The sequence below is a fragment of the Eretmochelys imbricata genome, chromosome 6, assembly GCF_965152235.1.
Source record: "Eretmochelys imbricata isolate rEreImb1 chromosome 6, rEreImb1.hap1, whole genome shotgun sequence".
Lineage (NCBI taxonomy): Eukaryota > Metazoa > Chordata > Testudines > Cheloniidae > Eretmochelys > Eretmochelys imbricata.
Window position 1 is genome coordinate 63,598,477 of NC_135577.1, and position 19,380 is coordinate 63,617,856.

The 19,380-nt window shown below is 41.3% G+C and overlaps 1 protein-coding gene across 1 annotated transcript in view; it reads left to right on the forward strand.

Annotated features, from left to right (window-relative positions):
• Positions 1 to 493: 493 nt before the first annotated feature.
• Positions 494 to 19,380, forward strand: part of RAD51B (RAD51 paralog B) — a 617,352-nt gene continuing 598,465 nt past the window's right edge. Inside the window, exons 1-5 of the mRNA XM_077820241.1 lie at positions 494 to 518; positions 3,292 to 3,385; positions 4,213 to 4,326; positions 8,013 to 8,129; positions 17,533 to 17,669. Coding sequence (XP_077676367.1) covers positions 3,302 to 3,385; positions 4,213 to 4,326; positions 8,013 to 8,129; positions 17,533 to 17,669 — 452 coding nt within the window. The 5' untranslated portion in view covers positions 494 to 518; positions 3,292 to 3,301. The remainder of the gene's footprint in view (positions 519 to 3,291; positions 3,386 to 4,212; positions 4,327 to 8,012; positions 8,130 to 17,532; positions 17,670 to 19,380) is intronic.

Below are 19,380 nucleotides of genomic sequence, written 5' to 3' on the forward strand. Positions count from 1 at the left end.
AATTTGAGATCCTCAGATTAAAGAGGCATATTAATGCTAAGTAACAGTAATCACATTTTAAAAGTACCTCCATTTTCCCAGTGTATGTAGCTTGAGCTCTGCCTTTGGACCAGTCTCTACAAGGAAAGTAACTTTAGTGGTCCCTTGACTTCTAACATTCCGAGCCTCTGGGCAGCTTCAAACCATCATGTACTTGTATATACACAACCACAGCCAAGAAATTATAGGGGAAGAGGAATTCTCTTATCTTCCACCCCTTGAAAACAAGCCGGGGCGGGTACCTTCCACTCTAGATACACTGCAGGGAGCAAAACCTCTGCACACCTCATACCCACACTTCACTACGCGCGCCTCCCCCAGAGAACTACACTTCCCAGCACGCCCCGCGCTTGGCTAAACCATAACGCTACAGTTGATTGGTCGGTGGCTTAGGGTAACGGGCCAATCGCTACCCTGGATGTTGCTCGGTGGCTCCACCTCTGACTCGGGGAAGTGGGAGACTTTGAAAAAGTTGCCAGGTCAGGGCGCGGGGCCGTTGTGGCGGTTGGATGGTGGAGCCCAAGGGGAGGGGCTCGGCGGCCCCAGGGCAGGAGGAGTGGGCTGCAGCCAGCAGTCGTTGGGCGGGGCAGGGGGAGCCTGGCTCGGCGCGGGAAGGCAGTGTGGCTGCCCTGGGGCGCCCTGCACTCCTGCAGTGTGTGTGCGGGGCATCCCCGCACTATCCCACGGGGGAAGCGGAGTCGGGGCAGAGTGAGGGGCACCCCCCCCGCCGCCTGTTCTCTTGGGGGCGCTGGGGTGTGTGTGTGGAGCGACTCGCTCATTACAGCCTTCTGGGCCATGCAAGAAGTGGGGGGTAGGTGGGGAGGCCTCTCCCCCCTCTGGGGGCATTCACAAAGGAGAGGGAACAGCTGGGTGATGCAGTTGCAGGATCCGCGCCATAAACCCTGTCGGCACTAGCAGCATTAGGACCTGTAATTCAGTATCGGTGCAGCCCCGATTAAACTGAGGCTATGTATGCACTACAGTTTACCTCGGTATGCGTTATGTCACTCAGGAGTGTGAATAAGACACCTCACGAATGACATAAGTTACATGACCTAAGCGCCGGTGTGGACAGCGCTATGTCTGCAGGAGTGCTTCCCCCACCAACATAGCTACTGCTGCTCTCCGTCTGGAGTAAAGAAGTGGACGGGAGAACTCTCCGTTTGGCTTAGAGCGTCTGCCCTGACAATGCTACAGTAGCACAGCTGAGTTGCTGTAAACTCTGTAGTGTAGCCATAGCCTCAGGTGTCATTTTTGTACCATAGCATCATCTGAGTAGGGTTAAATAACATGGTGGAAGTAACACTTGAGTCCTGTCTACAGGTTCTACTGTATCCGTGATGAATTAGGAGTCCTGTAGACAAAACCTTAATGTCACAATGCAAACATGGCAATGAATTTTCAGAGTATCTTGGCTTTCTGGAACTCCCAATCAGTATTTTCCTTCCTTCTTGTCTCCCTGCTAATCTGTTTCATTTTTTTTTTCTTTGAGGCTGCTTCGGAAGCAGCTCTTGTCCCTTTGCCTGGTGCAATGTCATGTGCCAAGGGTTATGGGTACCATTCCTGTAACTAATTGTTTTCTTCTCTTCCTGAAACTAAGACAAGTCACAGAATATCTGATCAGACACATGGGTTTTGCAAGAGCAGTGTGAGAGAGACATGAGAGACTGTTGCTACTCTAGAGCTATGTGCTGAGTGTGTGGATGTTATATTAAAATGGAAAAATATTTACTAATTTAATTCTTTTCATGGCTGTCCTTTTAACATCCTGCAAATCCTATTCTACGACCAACCTTCTCTTCTCGATCTCCAGGACTTTTACCGCTTTCTCTGGAGGAATCGGAACATGTAAAGATGTATCCTCTGTAGTTGCAGGAGGAATTTAGCTCTTTAATAAAATTTCATGGCAGCCAAATGACAAAGATGTATGTTTTGAGCTCTAAAACCCTATAGTGAGATACATAACAATGAACTCCATTGACAGTTTCTGCACTGCATGAGTATTCACACAATACTAACATAACCCCAAGGCTTGACCCACCATGGACCAAGATCAGTGGGATACCTGAGGGACGTTCAGAAGAGCCAGTCTCTTTGAAGTCCTTGTTATGAACCCCAGGATATTATGTGTGAAAGAATAAAATGATTGAATATATGTGTAGATAGGAAGACAAATGTGTATAGTTGCTTTAGACGATCTGTGACATCTGCTTTTCAATTGCCAGGCATACTGGTATCTTTTATGCCCTGGTTGAGAGATTAAAGAACATGAAAAATGGTACAATTGTAATATCCCAGCTAATTAATAGATTTAAAGGCCAGAAGGGGCCATTGTTATCTTCATGTCTGAGGTGCAGAACACAGGCCATAGGACTTCCTTGAATTCCTTCTTCGTGTCCAATAGCTGTGGCTGAACTAGATCATATCTTTAAGAAAAACAACTAATCTGGATTTAAAAATTGCAAGCGATAAAGAATCCACCACAACCCCTGGAAAGATGGTCTAATGGTTAATTAGCCTCACTGTTAAAAACATGCACCTTTTTGTCTAGTTTCAACTTTCAGCTATTGGATTGTGTTATACCTTTGCCTGCAAGATTGAAGAACCCTCTATTATCAAATTTCTGTTCCCCATTTAGGTACTTACAGACTCTGATCAAGTCACCCCTTAACTTTCTCTTAGATAAGCTAAATAGATCAAGCTCCTTAAATCTCTCACTGAGGCATGTTTTCCAATCCTTTAATCATTCTCGTGGCTCTTTTCTGACCTCTCTAATTTCTCAGCAACCTTGAATTTTGGATACACTATTCCAGTAGTGGTTGCACCAGTGCCAGATACTCTCTACTTCTACTTGATATTACCCTACTTATACATCCCAGGATTGCATTAGTCCTTTTAGTTACAGCATTGCAGTGGGAACTCATGTTCAGATGATTATCTTCTATGACCCCCCCCCCCAAATCTCTTTCAGTCACTGCTTCCCAGAATAAAGTCCCTAATCCTGTATGTATGACCTACTTTCTTTGTTCCTAGGTGCATGGCCTTGCATTTGGCTATTTATGGGTAATTGTTATTTAACAGGAGTTGCTCTGTGACCACTTACACACTCCAATAGTACAAAGATTTGTAGTGTCTGATATGTTTCCATTCTTTAGAGTAGAGAGTGTGTGTTGGTATTGTTTGTGTTGGTATTGCAAACTGCTTTTCTAGATTTGTTTTGCTGTACTGTGTGATTGTTTTTCTGTTCACCAGATGTGGGAGCATGGCCACTAAGAAATTAAGAAGAGCAGGGTTATCTCAGGAACTTTGTGACAGGTTGAGTCGGCATCAGATCAATACCTGTCAGGTGAGACTTTCGCTTAATAGATTTATTTTACGTTGGGTTATGTGGCACTTTGACACATGTATGGCCTGCTGCCTTGTAAAGGTGTAGTCTTGAATGTGTGCAGAAATATAACTTCCCCACAAGTTCATACTTTACATTTATATAGAGCCTTTCATCCCAAAGATCCTAAAGTAATGTAGAGATCACTTCTGTCACCAGTGAAATTCAGCTGCCACTTGGGTGGAGCAAGACAATTGTTTAACTACGTACAGCAACACAGTACAAAAGGAAGTGAAGATGGTCAGATTAAACTGAAACTAAAAGTGATGTTTTCGCATTCTCTTCTCAAATCAGAGTTGTTAATCTGGTGTTCTGTGACTTTGTCTGATACAGGATGATTCAGGGCTAGAGCCTGCAAGTGTCTGTATGAATGGATCCATAAGCAGATCCAGGGTCTCTGTGCAGAGGCTGCAGTCCTCTGACATGAATCCAATTGTAGGATCTGGCCCTAAGTCTGATAATCAGAAGATGAGACATCATTTGAGGTGGTCTGTGATCATTTTTCAGTTAAGGCAGAGGCTTGTGAGGAAGGCAATATTGTTGTTTCATCCCACCCCAAAATGACAATAACTGAATACTTAATTTCTTCCGCCCTCCCCACACCCACTCAGCCCTTTAAAATGTGAGGCAGAATTAATGCTTTGTATAATTCCATTGTCTTCAGTTGAATTGTATCATGGGAGAATTTGGAATATGAACTGATTCTTTATAAATATATTAAATGAATGAAATCTCTTTTCCCCCTTCAGTCCCCAGATTGAACTCTGTTCCTTTTAATCATCTTTCAGGACTTTCTGTGTCTTTCACTCTTGGAGCTAATGAAAGTGACTGGACAAAGTTATTGGAATGTACGGAAGCTTCTTTGCAAAGTCAGCTTAGCTTGTGCTCCCAAAATGCAGACTGTAAGTATCCTTGCGGTGATCCTGTTATGAACTCTGACTACAGTCAGTTTTATTTTTACCTAGCAAGGGTATAGTGTAGTATAGGTTTGTTGCAAATAAAATGAGATGGTGTGCCATCCAAGATGTAAACAGTGGGATTCCATTATAAGGATCAAGTCAGGCTATGCCTGTGTTCATTGCTAAATTCAGATCCATAAGACAATGAATTTCTCACTTCAGAAGTGTATAAAAAGAAAATTTTCTTGTCAGAATACAGTGAGTTCAGCTAGGCATTTTAGTGCTTAAGCAGGTTGCTCAGGTTATTACAATAGGATATAAGTAGCACTTCTACAAATGATGTATGTATGCTGAGAGCCACTCAAGAAGATAAGGAATTCTTTCCTACCTTTGAGAATATCAAAGATATTGCTGCTTCCAGTCTGAGCCTTACAACTGAAAGTGCCATTGATTAGTGTAGGTGAAGGGTAGGAACATCAGTGCCCATAGAAACTGGTTTTTAGAAAGTAATGTTAGTGCTATAGAGCAGAGTGATCATTAAAGCTATATTCTGCTCATTTTGGAGAATCTCATATTCTCTCATCCTAGGCAAATGGGAATGTGAAGTGGCATGAAGATGATGCATCTGGTGTTAGAGAGTTGGTGAGAGTGGAGGGAAGGAGACAGAAGGTGTGGGCTGCACTCCTGTTGACTGGATTATTTTGGCTACTGTAAGAGAACATGTCTGAATAAGACTGTTGTTGTGTCCTTCCAGCCAGAAAGAAAAGATGCTAATGATGGTAGCCCTCTTGTGGCAGGAGGGGGGAGATAGGGCAGAGAAAACAGGGTGTCAAGACAGTGCAGGTCCAGGTAACTTTTGCTGCAGTTTAAGAATTGGCCAAGAAGCTCTCCAGATAATCAATGTGAATTTTTAATAAATCTTGGGCAACTGGGGAAGTTCCAGAGGACTGGAAGAAAGCCAATGTTGTGCCAGTATTCAAAAGTTAAATGGGCTGACCTGGCTAGCCTGACCTTGATCCGAGGAAAAAATAGTGCAGTGGCTGATATGGGATTCTATCAGCAAAGGAAGGAAATATAATTAATGCCAATCTGCATGTATTCTTGAAAAACGGGTCTTGTCAAATGAACATGAAATTGTTCTTTTATCAACCACACTTGCAACCTTGTGAAAGGTAACTACTAATATAATGAACTTTTGTAAGGCATTTAACTTGGTGTCACATAAAATTCAGATTAAAATTAGCACTATACAAAATCTAAATAGCACATATTAAATGGATTAAAACTGGCTGATAAATCTCAATGAGTAACTGTTAAATAGGAATCATCAAGTGGTGAGGGTGTTTCTAGTGGGGTCCCACAGGGATTGGTTTTCAGACCATCCTTATTGAATATTTTTATCAACAAGTCTGGGGTGTATTTTGTCAAACAGTGGTTCTGCAAAGGATTTGGGGTCTTGGTGGATAAGCAACTGAACAGGAACTCATAGTGTGATGCTGTGGCTAGTGTGATCCTTGAATGAAAAAAACAAATACTGAGTATGGGTAAGAAGGTGGTAGTCGTAACAACATTGTTCTATACTGGGGTGGGCAAGCTTTTTGGCCCAAGGGCCACATCTGGGTATGGAAATTGTATGGCGGGTCATGAATGCTCATGAAATTGTGGGTTGGGGTGCAGGATGGGGTGAGGGCTCCCGCTGGGAGTGTGGGCTCTGGGGTGGGATCAAGGGGTTCAGGACTGGGGGTTGGGTCACGGGAGGGGGTCAGGGGTGCAAGCTCCAGGTGGTGCTTACCTCAAGCAGCTCCCAGAAGCAGCAGCATGTCCCCACTCTGGCTGCTACACGTAGGCATGGCCGGGCAGCTCTACGCGCTGCCCTGTCCGTAGGCATTCCCCCTGTAGTTCCCACTGACTGCAGTTCCATGGAACCATTGGTGGTGCTTGGGGTGGGAGCAGCATGTGGAGCCCCCTGACTGCCCCTATGCGTAGGAGCCAGAGCAGGGACATGCCGCTGCTTCCAGGAGCCATACGGAGTATGGCAAGCCCCCGACCCCGCTCCCCGCCTGGAGCGCTGGAGTGGAGCAAGTCCTGGACTCTGCTCCCTGATGGGAGCTCGAGGGCTGGATTAAAACGTCTGAAGGGCTGGATGTGGCCCCTGGGTCGTAGTTTGCTCAACCCTGTTCTATACAGATATACTACTAGAGTTCTGTGCCCAAAGATATTGAAAAATTGGAGAGGATTTAGAAAAGAGTAACAAAAATGGTTTGCGGTCTGGAAAATTCCACTCAGAATGGAAGACTTAAGGAGCTGAATCTATTGAGTTCATCAAAGGAAAAGTTAAGAGGTGATTTGATTGGTGGCCAAGAAGTACCTATAAAGAGAGAAGATATCTGATATTAGAAAACTCTAATTGAGCCTGCAAAAGCATAACAAGATCCAGTGGTTGGAGTTGAAGTCAAAAAAATTCAAAGGGGAAATAAGATGGAAAATTTTTAACAATGAACAGACTAAGGGATGTGGTAAATTCTCTTTCACTTGGAGTCTTTAAATGAAGACTGAATGTCTTTCTAAAAGATATGTTAACAAAGCCACAATTTCTTAGATTCAATACAGGAACTATTGGATGAAATTCTATGGCCTGTGTTATGCAGGAAGTCAGATTAGATTATCATAATGATCCCTTTTGACATTAGAATCTATATGAGGCAGATCCACAGCTAGTGTAAAATGTCATCGTTTAAAAAAAGACTAATTTTGTACTAATGAAAAAATGTGTGCAAATTCCTTATCACTCCATGCATTCCTTTTTCCAATTAACCTGAACCCAAATCCATCAGGACGTCACTGGAGCCAGTTTTGCTTTGTGGTGTTTTGTGCCCTGAAAAGATCAAAACAGATGTTTTTCATGTACTTGGTACAGTTCCACTCTCTAGAACCTTTTGGCTGAGGATCTCCAAGTTCTTTTCAACTATTAACTGGTTAAGCCTGCTGTCCAGTATATGGGGAAACTGAGGCATAAAAAAGGGTGAGTGACTGGCCTCATATCTTAAGTCAGCTGGAAGAAGAACCCAAATTTCCTGCCAGTCCAGTGCCAAACTCACTAGATCAGGCTCACAAAACCCAAAAGCTATGCTAGGCTCTGGTATTGACCTAGGCTTGTTCAAACAGTTTACAAATCTTAATGAACCTTTCAGTGAACTCGAATGGTTTTGAGATGCCAAGTTCAAAATCAGCCAAATTCTTGGTTTTGGGTTTCATTGTGAATGCTTTGCACAGCTCTGCCGACCACAGGGTTAGTATTTCCTTGTTCAAAAGTAGTAGTTTGGCAGATCAAAAGCAGCACGTGTTGGCCAGGGGAAAAAAAACCATCACTTTTGCAAAGTTATTGTAAAGTGCTTTTTATAATTTGACATTGTGATGTGGGAGAAAAGTTCAAAGCTAGAGTGCAAAAGCCTCAGTGTATACAATAAACTCCTTTAAATCTACTTAGTGGTGTCTGCATTTAAGTGTGGTGGAGACTCAGGTGAAGAAAGAACACAGGGAAGGATGAGAATATAGTTTAGGATTTGAACAGTAAACTTGTGGGCAAGTATTAAATCATGCTAGATTGTTGGGGAGCAAATGCCAGAAATTTCTCTTGCCAGCTGAATAAAACTTTTTGTGTGTGTGTGTGTTAATTTTTGCTGTTATAGGCTTATGAGATGAAAATGAAAAGGGCTATCAATCCATCCTCAGCCTTCTTATCCACTACCCTAGATGGTTTGGATAAAGCCCTGCATGGTGGAGTGGCCTGTGGATCCCTCACAGAGGTAAAATTAATATTTACAGTTTTTACTGCAGTAGCGCCTAAATGCCACAACCTTTAGTGGGGGTCCATTTGGGCATTATATAAATGTATAATAAATGACAGTTCTTGACCCAAAGAGCTTTCAGTCTAAAATGTATATGTGGGGCTCTTCACTCGTACAGTATGTTAAATATATTTTGCTTCCACTTTTCAAAGTAGGTAGGACAACAATATTTAAGAGATGTTTGTGATTATCTTTTCTGCTTAAAAAATTGCTGTTTAAAAATTCTCCTAATGGTCATAAATGATAAACACTTCATATTTTTTGTAATATGAATGCACCACTCGCTGACACTTCCGAATGAGGAAAGTTAAATTTTGTAAACAGCTAGTCAAATGTAATTTTGTAACATGATAGAATAGGACCATAGCATATCTGTTGGTTAGAGCTCAAGACTTGAAATCATGATTTTATTCCTGATCTGACATTGACTTGTCATGTGACCTTGGCAAGTCACTCTTTCTCTGACTACCTTAGTTTACCTATCTAAGTTACTAAAGATATAATGGACCATTACAACAAACAGAAGTGTAAGAATGCAAGGATGAAAATTATTTTTATAAGGAGGATCATGTGTAGCTAAGGCTGTAAAAAAAAATTTTATAACTTTATTATTTGAAAAATACATATGATAATATAATTAAAGACTGGATTGTAATGTGTATGCACAACAGGACAGAATTAAAGTTGTATGTAAACCCTTAACTTTGTCACTTTCTGACTTTTAAGTTTAACTTTAAAGTTTTCTTAACAGAGCTTTTGGCATGGCATTTCCTGTGTGTGTGTTAAGATAGAGCTTCATTATCCAGTACTTAGAAACTATGCTGTCTTGCAAAAAGTTGCCAGTAATTGATATACATTCTGTAATTTGCAATTTGCAATGTTGTAGTAATGTGTAATGACAGAATTTGGCAATATAAGGTGCACACAAATTGCTCCCTTAAACTTTTTGTACCTTTTGAATCATTCAGGGGCTGAGGTAAGCACTTCTAGTGACCTTGTTCTCTGAAAACATCCGCTCAATGTGCATCGGCAGTCAAAAAAGTGAACAGAATGCTGGGAATAATTAAGAAAGGGATAGATAAGATGACAGAAAATAGCATGTTGCCTCTATATAAATCCATGGTACACCCCCACATCTTGAATACTGTGTGCAAATGTGTCTCCCCATCTCAAAAAATATATACTGGAATTGGAAAAGGTTCAGAAAAGGGCAACAAAATGATTAGGGGTATGGAATGGCTTCCGTATGAGGAGAGATTAATAAGACTGGGACTTTTCAGCTTGGAAAAGAGCCAGCTAAGGGGAGATATGATTGAGGTCTATAAAATCATGACTGGTGTAGAGAAAGTAGATAAGAAAGTGTTGTTTACTACTTCTCATAACACAAGAACTAGGGGTCACCAGACGAAGTTAATAGGCAGCAGGTTTAAAACAAATAAAAGGAAGTATTTCTTCAGACAACGCACAGTCAACCTGTGGAACTCCTTGCCAGAGGATGTTGTGAAGGCCAAGATCAAAACAGGAAAAAAGAACTAGATAAATTCATGGAGGATAGGTCCATCAATGGCTGTTAGCCAGGATGGGCAGGAATAGTGTCCTTAGCCTCCGTTTGCCAGAAGGTGGGAATGAGCGACAGGAGATGGATCACTTGATGATTACCTGTTCTGTTCATTCCCTCTGGGGCACCTGGCACTGGCCACTGTCGGAAGACAGGATACTGGGCTAGATGGACCTTTGGTCTGATCCAGTAGGGCCGTTCTTATGTTCTTGTCTCAACCCATAAATATCTTAAATAGATTGATAACAAGTTGCTCAAGATCCGTCTACCTTCTTATACTGTGCCCATCACTTAAGTATCCAAATGCCTGCTCTCCTTAACCCCTGCACACCTCACAAAGTATGTAGGAGCCCTCCTTCAACCCTTGCATTTTTTTTAAGCTGCCAAGGTGCTAAGGGAGGCCTCCTAAGCACTTTAAATTGCATAGGAACCCACAATATATTTGACTAGATTCGATGCACTTGAAGTAAGTTAAAAACCCTACTACTCGGTATGTAATTTTCAAATGCTCAGAGCTCAATCAAGTCCAAACCAATTTTCTCTGGATCACTGACAGTCACTTCTACTCAGTAAGGGCCATTTCCATGCCAAATTTCAAATTTCAACTCAGACATTGTGGTTGTAGAGCTGTACAAATAAGAAGATTGCAAAAATTCTTTTATCACAGGGGAAAGTATATTTTTCCACTCTTCATAATTCAACATGACTGAACTGTTTTTGCTCAAACTTAAAAAGAAATCACCTTTGAAGCATGAAAGTAATAAGTGAAAATGGGCTGGAATGAAAACAGTATTGCAACTTAAACTGTAGTGGTTTCTGCTTCAGTAAATGCTTATATAACAGGGTTGGGGCTGTGACCTTAGAGACATGAAAGAGACCTGTTTTCTTTCTGCTCCAGGTGTAGACTGATGCACAGTTTATCTCCATAGAAGTGCTCAAGAGGGTATCTTGTGAATTTATTTTGTCCCTCATTGAATTAATGAAGGTTTTTTCAGATGTGGGTATTGATACCTGTGTTGATAACTGGCCATAAGGGGGTCATGTTGCACAATCCTGCCTGAAAGTGATCATCACTGTGGCTTAGACTGCATTAGGGAAAAAGAGCAATGTTTCATGGCTGGCTAAAGATGAAACAGCTGCTCTTTGGGCAGATAGAACTAGCACTGAGTCAGATGGGATCTTGAGACTATGCAGATGTCCTCAATAGTGGATGAGCACTTAATTCCTGAAAATACTTCTCTCTGTCTAGCAGTAACTGTGGTTGCTCACCTGGGTTAAATCAATGCTTTTCATCCAGATTTTAGTTTCCTCCAGACACTGGGACAGTTGGTGAATTCAACACTATAAATGTTTGAGAAGGAGATTGCAGAGCTACCTTTTATCAGATTATTGATGACACTGGAGCCACTGGTATCTCCCAGGCTCCACTGTGATTATGAATGAGAGGTGACAGGAGTGAGCTATGAAGGATTGTATAAGTGAGCACTCAGGGATAAGGAAAAAATACCTGTCATGGTTCTGGGATCTGTCTAAGAGGAATGAGCAAAACCAGCTTAATGTGGCTCTACATCATGCTGAGTTCCTGTAAGTGAGTTAGAAGTACCTCATGATCAGTATAAAAGGCTGCTGATAGATTTAATAGCATTATCTGGGATGCTTGTCTTTTTCCTTCAGCCATAAAGTGACTGTCGTTCAGCTTGACCAATACATTCTCCAGGCCATACCTTCACCTGAAGGAGGGCTTTTAGATATTAGCAGAGATTAGGTTTTGCTGGAATTGGCTAGCTACTATCTTTGACCTTGCTTAAGATTAAAGAGATTAAAGACAAGTGGTGGCTACTGAGTCAGTGGGAGTTTTGCTTGAGTTAAGAGACTAAGTTATGAGTTCTGCGTCACAGAGTTACAGAATTTAGGACCAGAAGTCATTGATATTCAGTTTTGGTCTTTATCTGCATGCACAAAGTGCTGCTGCAGTAGCAAATGATGGGTCCATTTTGTGCCAAAGGCATAAATTTTCTAAGGTGGGCTCAGAGAATGCTCTTTTGGACATGAATACAGATGTACAGTTTTGGAAAATTATTTAAACATTTTGTAGATCTTTAGGGCCACTTTCCGGTTGGGTTAATTATCACAATGCCTAATGCAGGTACTTACAGTACATTAAATCTGTGCATTATAGTACTGACTACATGACATGCTGAAGTACATGTCTTCAAAAGAGACACCTATTAGCTTAGACTGGAATTGCACTTGGAATCTGCTCTACAGCAGTAGGCTGGCCTTGGCTGCATTGCTGCTCCAGGGTAATTATATTATATTGTCAGTATTGCACTCCTAAACGTTAAAAAATCACGAGTCGGGCCCCAGAAAATCATGAGATTGTCTTGAAATCATGAAATTTATGAAAGAAAATATATAGGGCTCTTTTTATTTGCCTTCTAGGTTTTGAATCTTTAGGGAGCACTTGGGTCACTTTTTCAGGCTTTTCTTCACAAGCATAGTAAAACATTGGTTTTTATTTAAAGTAATCTCCAAAACAGCAAAAGCTGAGATTTTCACTTAATCACTTGACTGCAGGACCTGGGGCTTTAAGAAAAACACCAGATATCATGAGACTTTCAACAAAATCTCAAGAGTTGGCAAGACTGCAACTCTTCTTTGTTTAGTATTAATATAGGTGTTAGTATAAGTCTATCCGCATTCTATTGCTGCTGCTTAATTATGGAGGTGAAGCTTACAAAGAGTTCAGGTCCCAGTCTACAGTACTCTGTATTAAGTCAAGTGATCCTGCAACCTTTAATCTCTCTGATCTGCACCTCCTCTATTAAAATGAGCACCCCGGTGAGCAACATACTAGAAGTTCTTGGGCCACGGCACAGTTGACCTGAATGTTGCAGTTGGGATACTTTTGCTTTTAGACAGTTGGTTCAAGCCTGGGAGAAGTCCTCACAAAGCATGTTTCTTGGAGCATGTTTCTTCCCCGTTGGTGTGGGTAAAGCTTTTACTGTTTTCCTTCCCATTCCTCTTATACTACGCAACAGCAATTGTGGTTTGAAATTTGGAATTTGAATACATGAATCATGAGAGGATGTCAGTGGTATCTTCTACAGCCAAATCTTGTCCTAGCTTTTTGAGTGCCAGAGGCAAATGACTTACACTGTTCTGGCTCTGACACCTTTTTCCAAATCACCAGTGGTGTTTAGGTTAGAAATTAATCATAACTGAAATTTTGTGTTCAAATATCAGAACTTTTGACCAAATCGTTTGAGCAGAAATTTGGTTGTGGCTATTTGAATGTTTAATCCCCTGGGTAACTCTGAAGGAGAATTATCTCCTCAAGACCTTGCCTTCTCCTCCATTAATCTCCCCCCCCTCACAACCCCCCCCCCAAAACCCTGTTCAGATGTGCCTGGGAAAATAACATATAATGTACTGAAAAAGAAAAGTGCATTTTTTTGAAAGTACAGACACATTAAATACTGTTGTAGTTCTGAAATCTCTATTATCAGGGCGGACTCTTGATTTCAAAACCAAGCTTAAAAAAAGACAAACTCATGGACTTTAAGGCCAGAAGGCCATCATAATCATCTAGTTTGACCTCCTACGTATTGCAGGCCACAGAACCTCACCCACTCACTCTTGTAATAGACCCACAACCTCTGGCTGAGTTACAGAAGTCCTTAAATCATGATTTAAAGACTTCAAGTTACAGAGAATCCGCCATTTACACTAGTTTAAACGTGCAAGTGACCTGTACCCCATGCGGCAAAGGAAGGTGAAAAAATCCCCAAAGTCTCTGCCAATAATCTGGAAAAGAAAAACAAGCTTTCCTGCTTTTTCAGGTCCTAAACAATTTCTCAGTTTGGAATGAATTAGTCCAAAGGAAGAAAATATTCTTTCTACACTGGCAGAAGAAGCTACCGCTGTTAAAAGTGAGATTATCACTTCAACCGTCTCTGAATCCAAGTGCTTAAGTGACTTCCACCAGTTCACTGGTGTGACTTTCTTTAAAACAGCATCAGCAAACATATATTTCTTGAATGGTTCACCCTTAGCTCTGAAGTTTATTATAGTTGGCATTATGGAGGGATGATTGCTGGATGTCCATGTCATAGCCAACTCCTCTTCTTCAGCAGTTAAGGTTTGACCCTGGTACCGAGTATTGAGAATATTTGCAAGAAAACGAGCTGGAGATCGCGCTTGTCCCATTCATTTTTTTAATGCTTGTAATTTAACTCTGTCATTGCATATTTCTCTTTTTGAGATCTCACTCAGTTCCTTCCAGATTTCAACAGGGTCAGCAATAAAACAGCTATTTCCCTTCATTTTGTTCAAGGCTACAGAAATAGGCTTCAGGGTACTCAGCATGGTTCAACATTTCTCTTAAGCCCAGTGCTGAAAACTTTGGCTGTTACAGTGTGTGGCAGGGCAGGGGTAAAACCCCCTTTAAAGCCCTGCCAAAATGCTGGCTGCAGATGGCTGTCTGGTCAAAAGGCCAGGTAGGGAGACATGGGTATGCAGCTGTAAGCCCTAATGAGGGCTAGCTCAGAGCAACAAGCTGGGCCGAGTGGGAACAGCTGGGCTAAGGACTGGGATGGCTATAAAAGCCCTGGGAAAGCCTCAGTGAGGGGGTGGACTGGGAGGAGACAGGAAGGTTGTTTCCCTGTCTTCTTACCTACTGGAAGGAACCTCAAGGGCCAGAAGACCCTGGGAGGGGTCTTGGTGTGATTGTTGTTGGGGGAGTCCAGGACTGCACAAGAACACTGTAAATAGAGACACAAAGGTGAAACCACTGAAGAAGGTGGTGGGACTCTTTATTGTATGAGCCTAAACACAGGGTGCAGGCACAAAAGTGGGAGGGCCGGCACAGACCCTGTGACACAGTGCCATCTATTTTTTCCCGATTTTGTTCACAACTTGTCATCAGATTAGGCCAGTTCTTGATACAGTGCTCAAAACAGTCCACTGCTGAATTCTGTCGCACGTCTTGTGGGAGAGTTAGCTTGGTTCCTCCCACTTTTTTCAGAGCAGCTGCTGCAAAGTGGTTGTTATGGAAGTATTTTGCCATTTCAACAACATTAGCCTTTATTTCTGGAACACTGAAGTCTTTGGCTAGGGGGTGCATCAAATGAGCACTGCAAACATATGTAATTAGCTTGAGACTCTCTTCTAAATTTCTTCTCGTCTTGGATACATCTGTAGCATTGTCTGTGACCAAGCTGCGTTGTAGTCATATGAATTTTTTTTCACAGTTTGTTATAGCTTTTACTGCTACTTCTTGTAAGTATTCTGCTGTGTGTGCATTTCCTGATGTATCAATTGTTTCTGTAAGGAAGACATTCCTTTCTTCTGTTGACACACACGCACATACAACAGGATCATTGTGGACATTGCTCCACCCATCAAGATTCAGGTTAACAATTTCACCCTCTAGACCTTTTGCACACTGCTCAATTTCTCTTTCATACACTTTATCTAGCAATTTGCCTGCGACATATGCTCTGTTTGGGTGGACTGTATCCTGGTCTTAATGACTGAACCATGTTAATGAAGTGTGGGTTCTCCCTCATATGGAAAGGAGAGTTTGCTGCATAAACAAACTGGGCAATTTTTTCATCAATTACCTCTTTGTAATCTACTGGTTCTTATCACAAACTTATCTATGGTTGTTTCTGGATGATGGAGTTTTGCCACAGGTGGTATACTGTGGCTATGTGACCTACATGATGTGACTGAAACACTATAATTGGCAGATAACTCTGAAACTATAGAAAATGATGGTGATCTTGAAGGTGGATAGTCTTCACAATTCTGTATGTTGAGGATGGATTCTCCTAAACAAAATAAGTCAATGCAATTATTTAATTATTATTACCATACTGCTCATTTAGTATTACTCATTGCATTCACTGACACTCAGTACTACTTTAAAGGTCAAATTGTAAAAGGAAGATCTGCTTATTTCAGCTATTTATTTTTTATCACAGCTGCATCTAAAATGATAGTACCATAGAGTAACAACTATATTTTTTGCTCAAACATGAGAATTCAAGAATGGTCCAGAAGGAAGGCAGGCAATCCTTAAGAAAGAAGTATGAAACACAAAAGTTTACCAACCTGAAGATCCTGCATGTTCAGACATGTTCCTTTCATCATCTTCAACGCAGCGTCCTCCTGAGAAGGAACACTTCCCATGATGATGTTGTTTCATTCGGGCAACCAGGCCTTGCATTTCTTTGTTGCACTGTTTGCATTTTGCATGCATGCCTGTCTTACCCGCAGGTAGAGGAACTTCATTAAAATATTCCCAAACTGGGTCTCTTTTATGGCCTGCTGCCAATATGGGTTTTCCCTTCTAGTGAGAGAATGGTATATAATAGATCTCAAATCAATGAAGACTACACTCAGAAGGACCTCAAGACTTCTGGAATATGCTGCTCAAACAGTTTCACTTTTGTTTCTACTGCCTGTCCCTCCCTTCCCACATTTATCTCCAGGCTTCTTCTCCTTGTCCAGATCTATTCCGCCCCCAACAATCTTTCTATTCATTGAACTTTTTGAAACTTTGCACTTTTAGAGAGAGGTACGGGATTGACTCTGTGTAGAAAAATTTGCAGAGGGACAATAGGGTTGATGTCTGTTATTTCTCACCTCTATATATTATTTATTTATTTTAAAACATTTTTGCTGTTAACAAGCACGTTATCTCTGGAGACACAAATCCACAGTTTGAGAACTGCAAAACTAAGCATCTCTGATGGTATCTTCTAGACTGAGCACTGAGTCCCATTGGGTAGATAGAAAGATTAACCTAAATAATCTATACAGAAGCTCCTGGAACCCCATCAGATTGGGTCCCTAATCCATGAACTATTGGAACTCCTTTACAAAACTTCTCTTAAACATTATATGACTATATTGTCTCATTAGAATTTATAATCCCTCTTCCATGATGAGATACCTTTGAGCTATAATGTATCTTAATTAAAACTATCTTTAGATAGGTTTTTTCCACAAAAAGCATTTTATCAAAAAAATCCAGTTTAAATAAAAAAAATCTGATTTTTTTTTAAAACTATTGATTTTTACCCACCCTGATTTTAACCTATTATGCATCCCTATTTCTTTAGACCAGGAGTGTCAAACGTATAGCCTTCTGACCAGATGCAGGCTGCTTGATGTACATATGTGGTGGCTTCCAAAAGTGACCTGAGTGTAACTGATGTAGTGATGTCTGTCTGAAACAGTGACTCGGGTTGTGAACACGTTGACTCCCTTTATAATCTCACTGGAATGTCAGTTCTAAAACTCAGTTATGGAACTTCAGTAACAGCAGTAATTATTTTGTTGCTGATCAATTTAAGAGATGGAAAGACAAAGAGGATAGGAGTGAAGCCCATAGGGGAGAGAACTGGGAGTGGCTGCAGGGAAGGCAATGCAGAGGGAAGAACATAAGAGACTCACGGTGACACAGCAGAGGGAGTGAAATAGAAAGAAGAAGATGGGAAGGAAGTGAAACAAAAGGCAGGAATACCACTAGTCCTGAAGCTGAGTGTATTTTCTCATCGAGTGATACTGAATATGACAATAATGAACAAATAAAAAATGACAAATTTAGTTACCACATAAAGGCCATACCTAACCTTTGTGTAAACTCCTCGCTGATATCAGTGGGAACTGTGTTGTAAATTGAAGAGGGGTGCATGGAGTCCTAACTGCTTATTCTAACCCATGGGCTGTAATTAGGCCCTTTTTCCCAATGAGTGTAACACCCCTAGTTTATATGAATACTTTTCTTTTTAGGTAACCGGCCCAGCGGGTTGCGGCAAAACTCAGTTTTGTCTTATGATGAGCGTACTGGCTACTCTGCCTATCAGCATGGGAGGACTAGATGGGGCTGTCATATACATTGACACAGAGTCTGCATTTGGTGCTGAAAGGTAAGAAGTATATGTTCTAAAATAATACTTTCAGTTTCTCTAGCACATTTTATCACACAGCCTTAAAATGTTTTCCAAGCGTTAATTAATTAAGCATCACATCTCTGTGAGGTAGGGAGCTATTTTGCAAATGGGGAAGCTGAACTGCATAGTCTGTGACTTCTGATATATTCACTGTACATTGCCCCATAATATATCATAAAATTTGCAAATAAAAAACTACATGTCCAATTTTTTTCATTTTGCATATTAGTTTCTGGAGTTAGCAGGGAAATTTTTGGGAGGCAGAGTTTCACTAGATGAATCTTTTGAATACAGGCGAGATCTTAGATCTTCTAGATAAGAGGTTTCAGGAACTTGGCCTGTGTACTGGATGTGCTGCTGTTGATGTATTTCATGTGGCCTGACTCTTCAGCATCTGAAGTATGTGTATTTATGTGACTCAGATCTCCAGCATCTCAAGTTTTCATTTAAAAGAAAAAAGGAAAAGGAAAAAGTGTGACCTAGATACGTCTTGGTGCCAACTGGCAGAAGGCACAGGGAGTGCACAGGGGTTTACAGGGATCTATGGGCCAGATATGTGCATAATTGTTCACCAAAGAGTGGTATGTGCAGTCTCTACTGAGAGCCAATAGCCCACTGGTTGACATAATCATTGTGAAATGTATGTATAGATAATATTTAAGGCATATGTATCTATATTAAAATCTATGTTCTTAGGATGTTGGCATTAAGGCAGGTCACATACCTCAGAAAATTCCTTTCAGTCAGGAGGCAGCAGTCACCTATCTCCTTGTCTGGTCATTTCTGTGTATTGTATGCATCACAATATAGGCCTAATTGCATATTGAGCCACAGGCAAGAGAGGAGAGTGTGAAATTGATAGGAGAGGAGATTGACAAAGGATTGTTAGGGTCTATGTCTGGGTACAAGGAAACACACAGGATCCTTCACCTAGGAGGCAAGCTGACAGTGTGTCTGTCTCATGAAAGGAGGGTCACAACTAATCTGTCTGTGAAATGTTGCAACGGTATTGGGAGAGTAATATTCTGCAAGACAGGAGAGTATCTTATTAATTAAATCTAGGTCTAGAATGCATGCTATGATTTTGTTTTATATGTAACTGTTTCCAATGCTCCTACTTGCTATTACTTGAATCTCTATGCTTTATTAAATAAACTCATACTTGATTTCACTAAAAAAAAATCTAAGTGGTGTGTGTTAAACGGAGCAGTGATCTGAGGTGGAACTGGTAAGATGGGGTGTATTGGTTTTTTTGGAAGCAGCAAATCTGTGAACACTGCAAGTGTCCAGTAGACCTGGGGCTGAACACTCCAGGGAGGCGCTTGGAGGGCTTGAGGATAGGCACACTCTAATCATTAACCTATAGAGAGAGAGCAAGGCCTAGAAGGGAGTGCTCATGTTGCCAGTGGCCAGTGGAGTAAGGAGCTGACCCATGGCAGGGACAGGTGGTAGCAAAGTGCCTCTCAACTCTGGGTACTCCCAGGAAGTGTCACAGTAAAGTTCTAGCCCCCATGGTTGTCAGGTTAACCTTGCAGATGTTTGAAATTAGTGCAAACTGATGCAGTGTTGTCTTTCTGAGTCGACAGATGGTCTGAAATAGTTGTACTGAAAAGTATGAATTCCACTGCCTCTATTAATATTAATGTGCTAACTTGGATGATGACCAGTTGCATATAAGCACTGACTT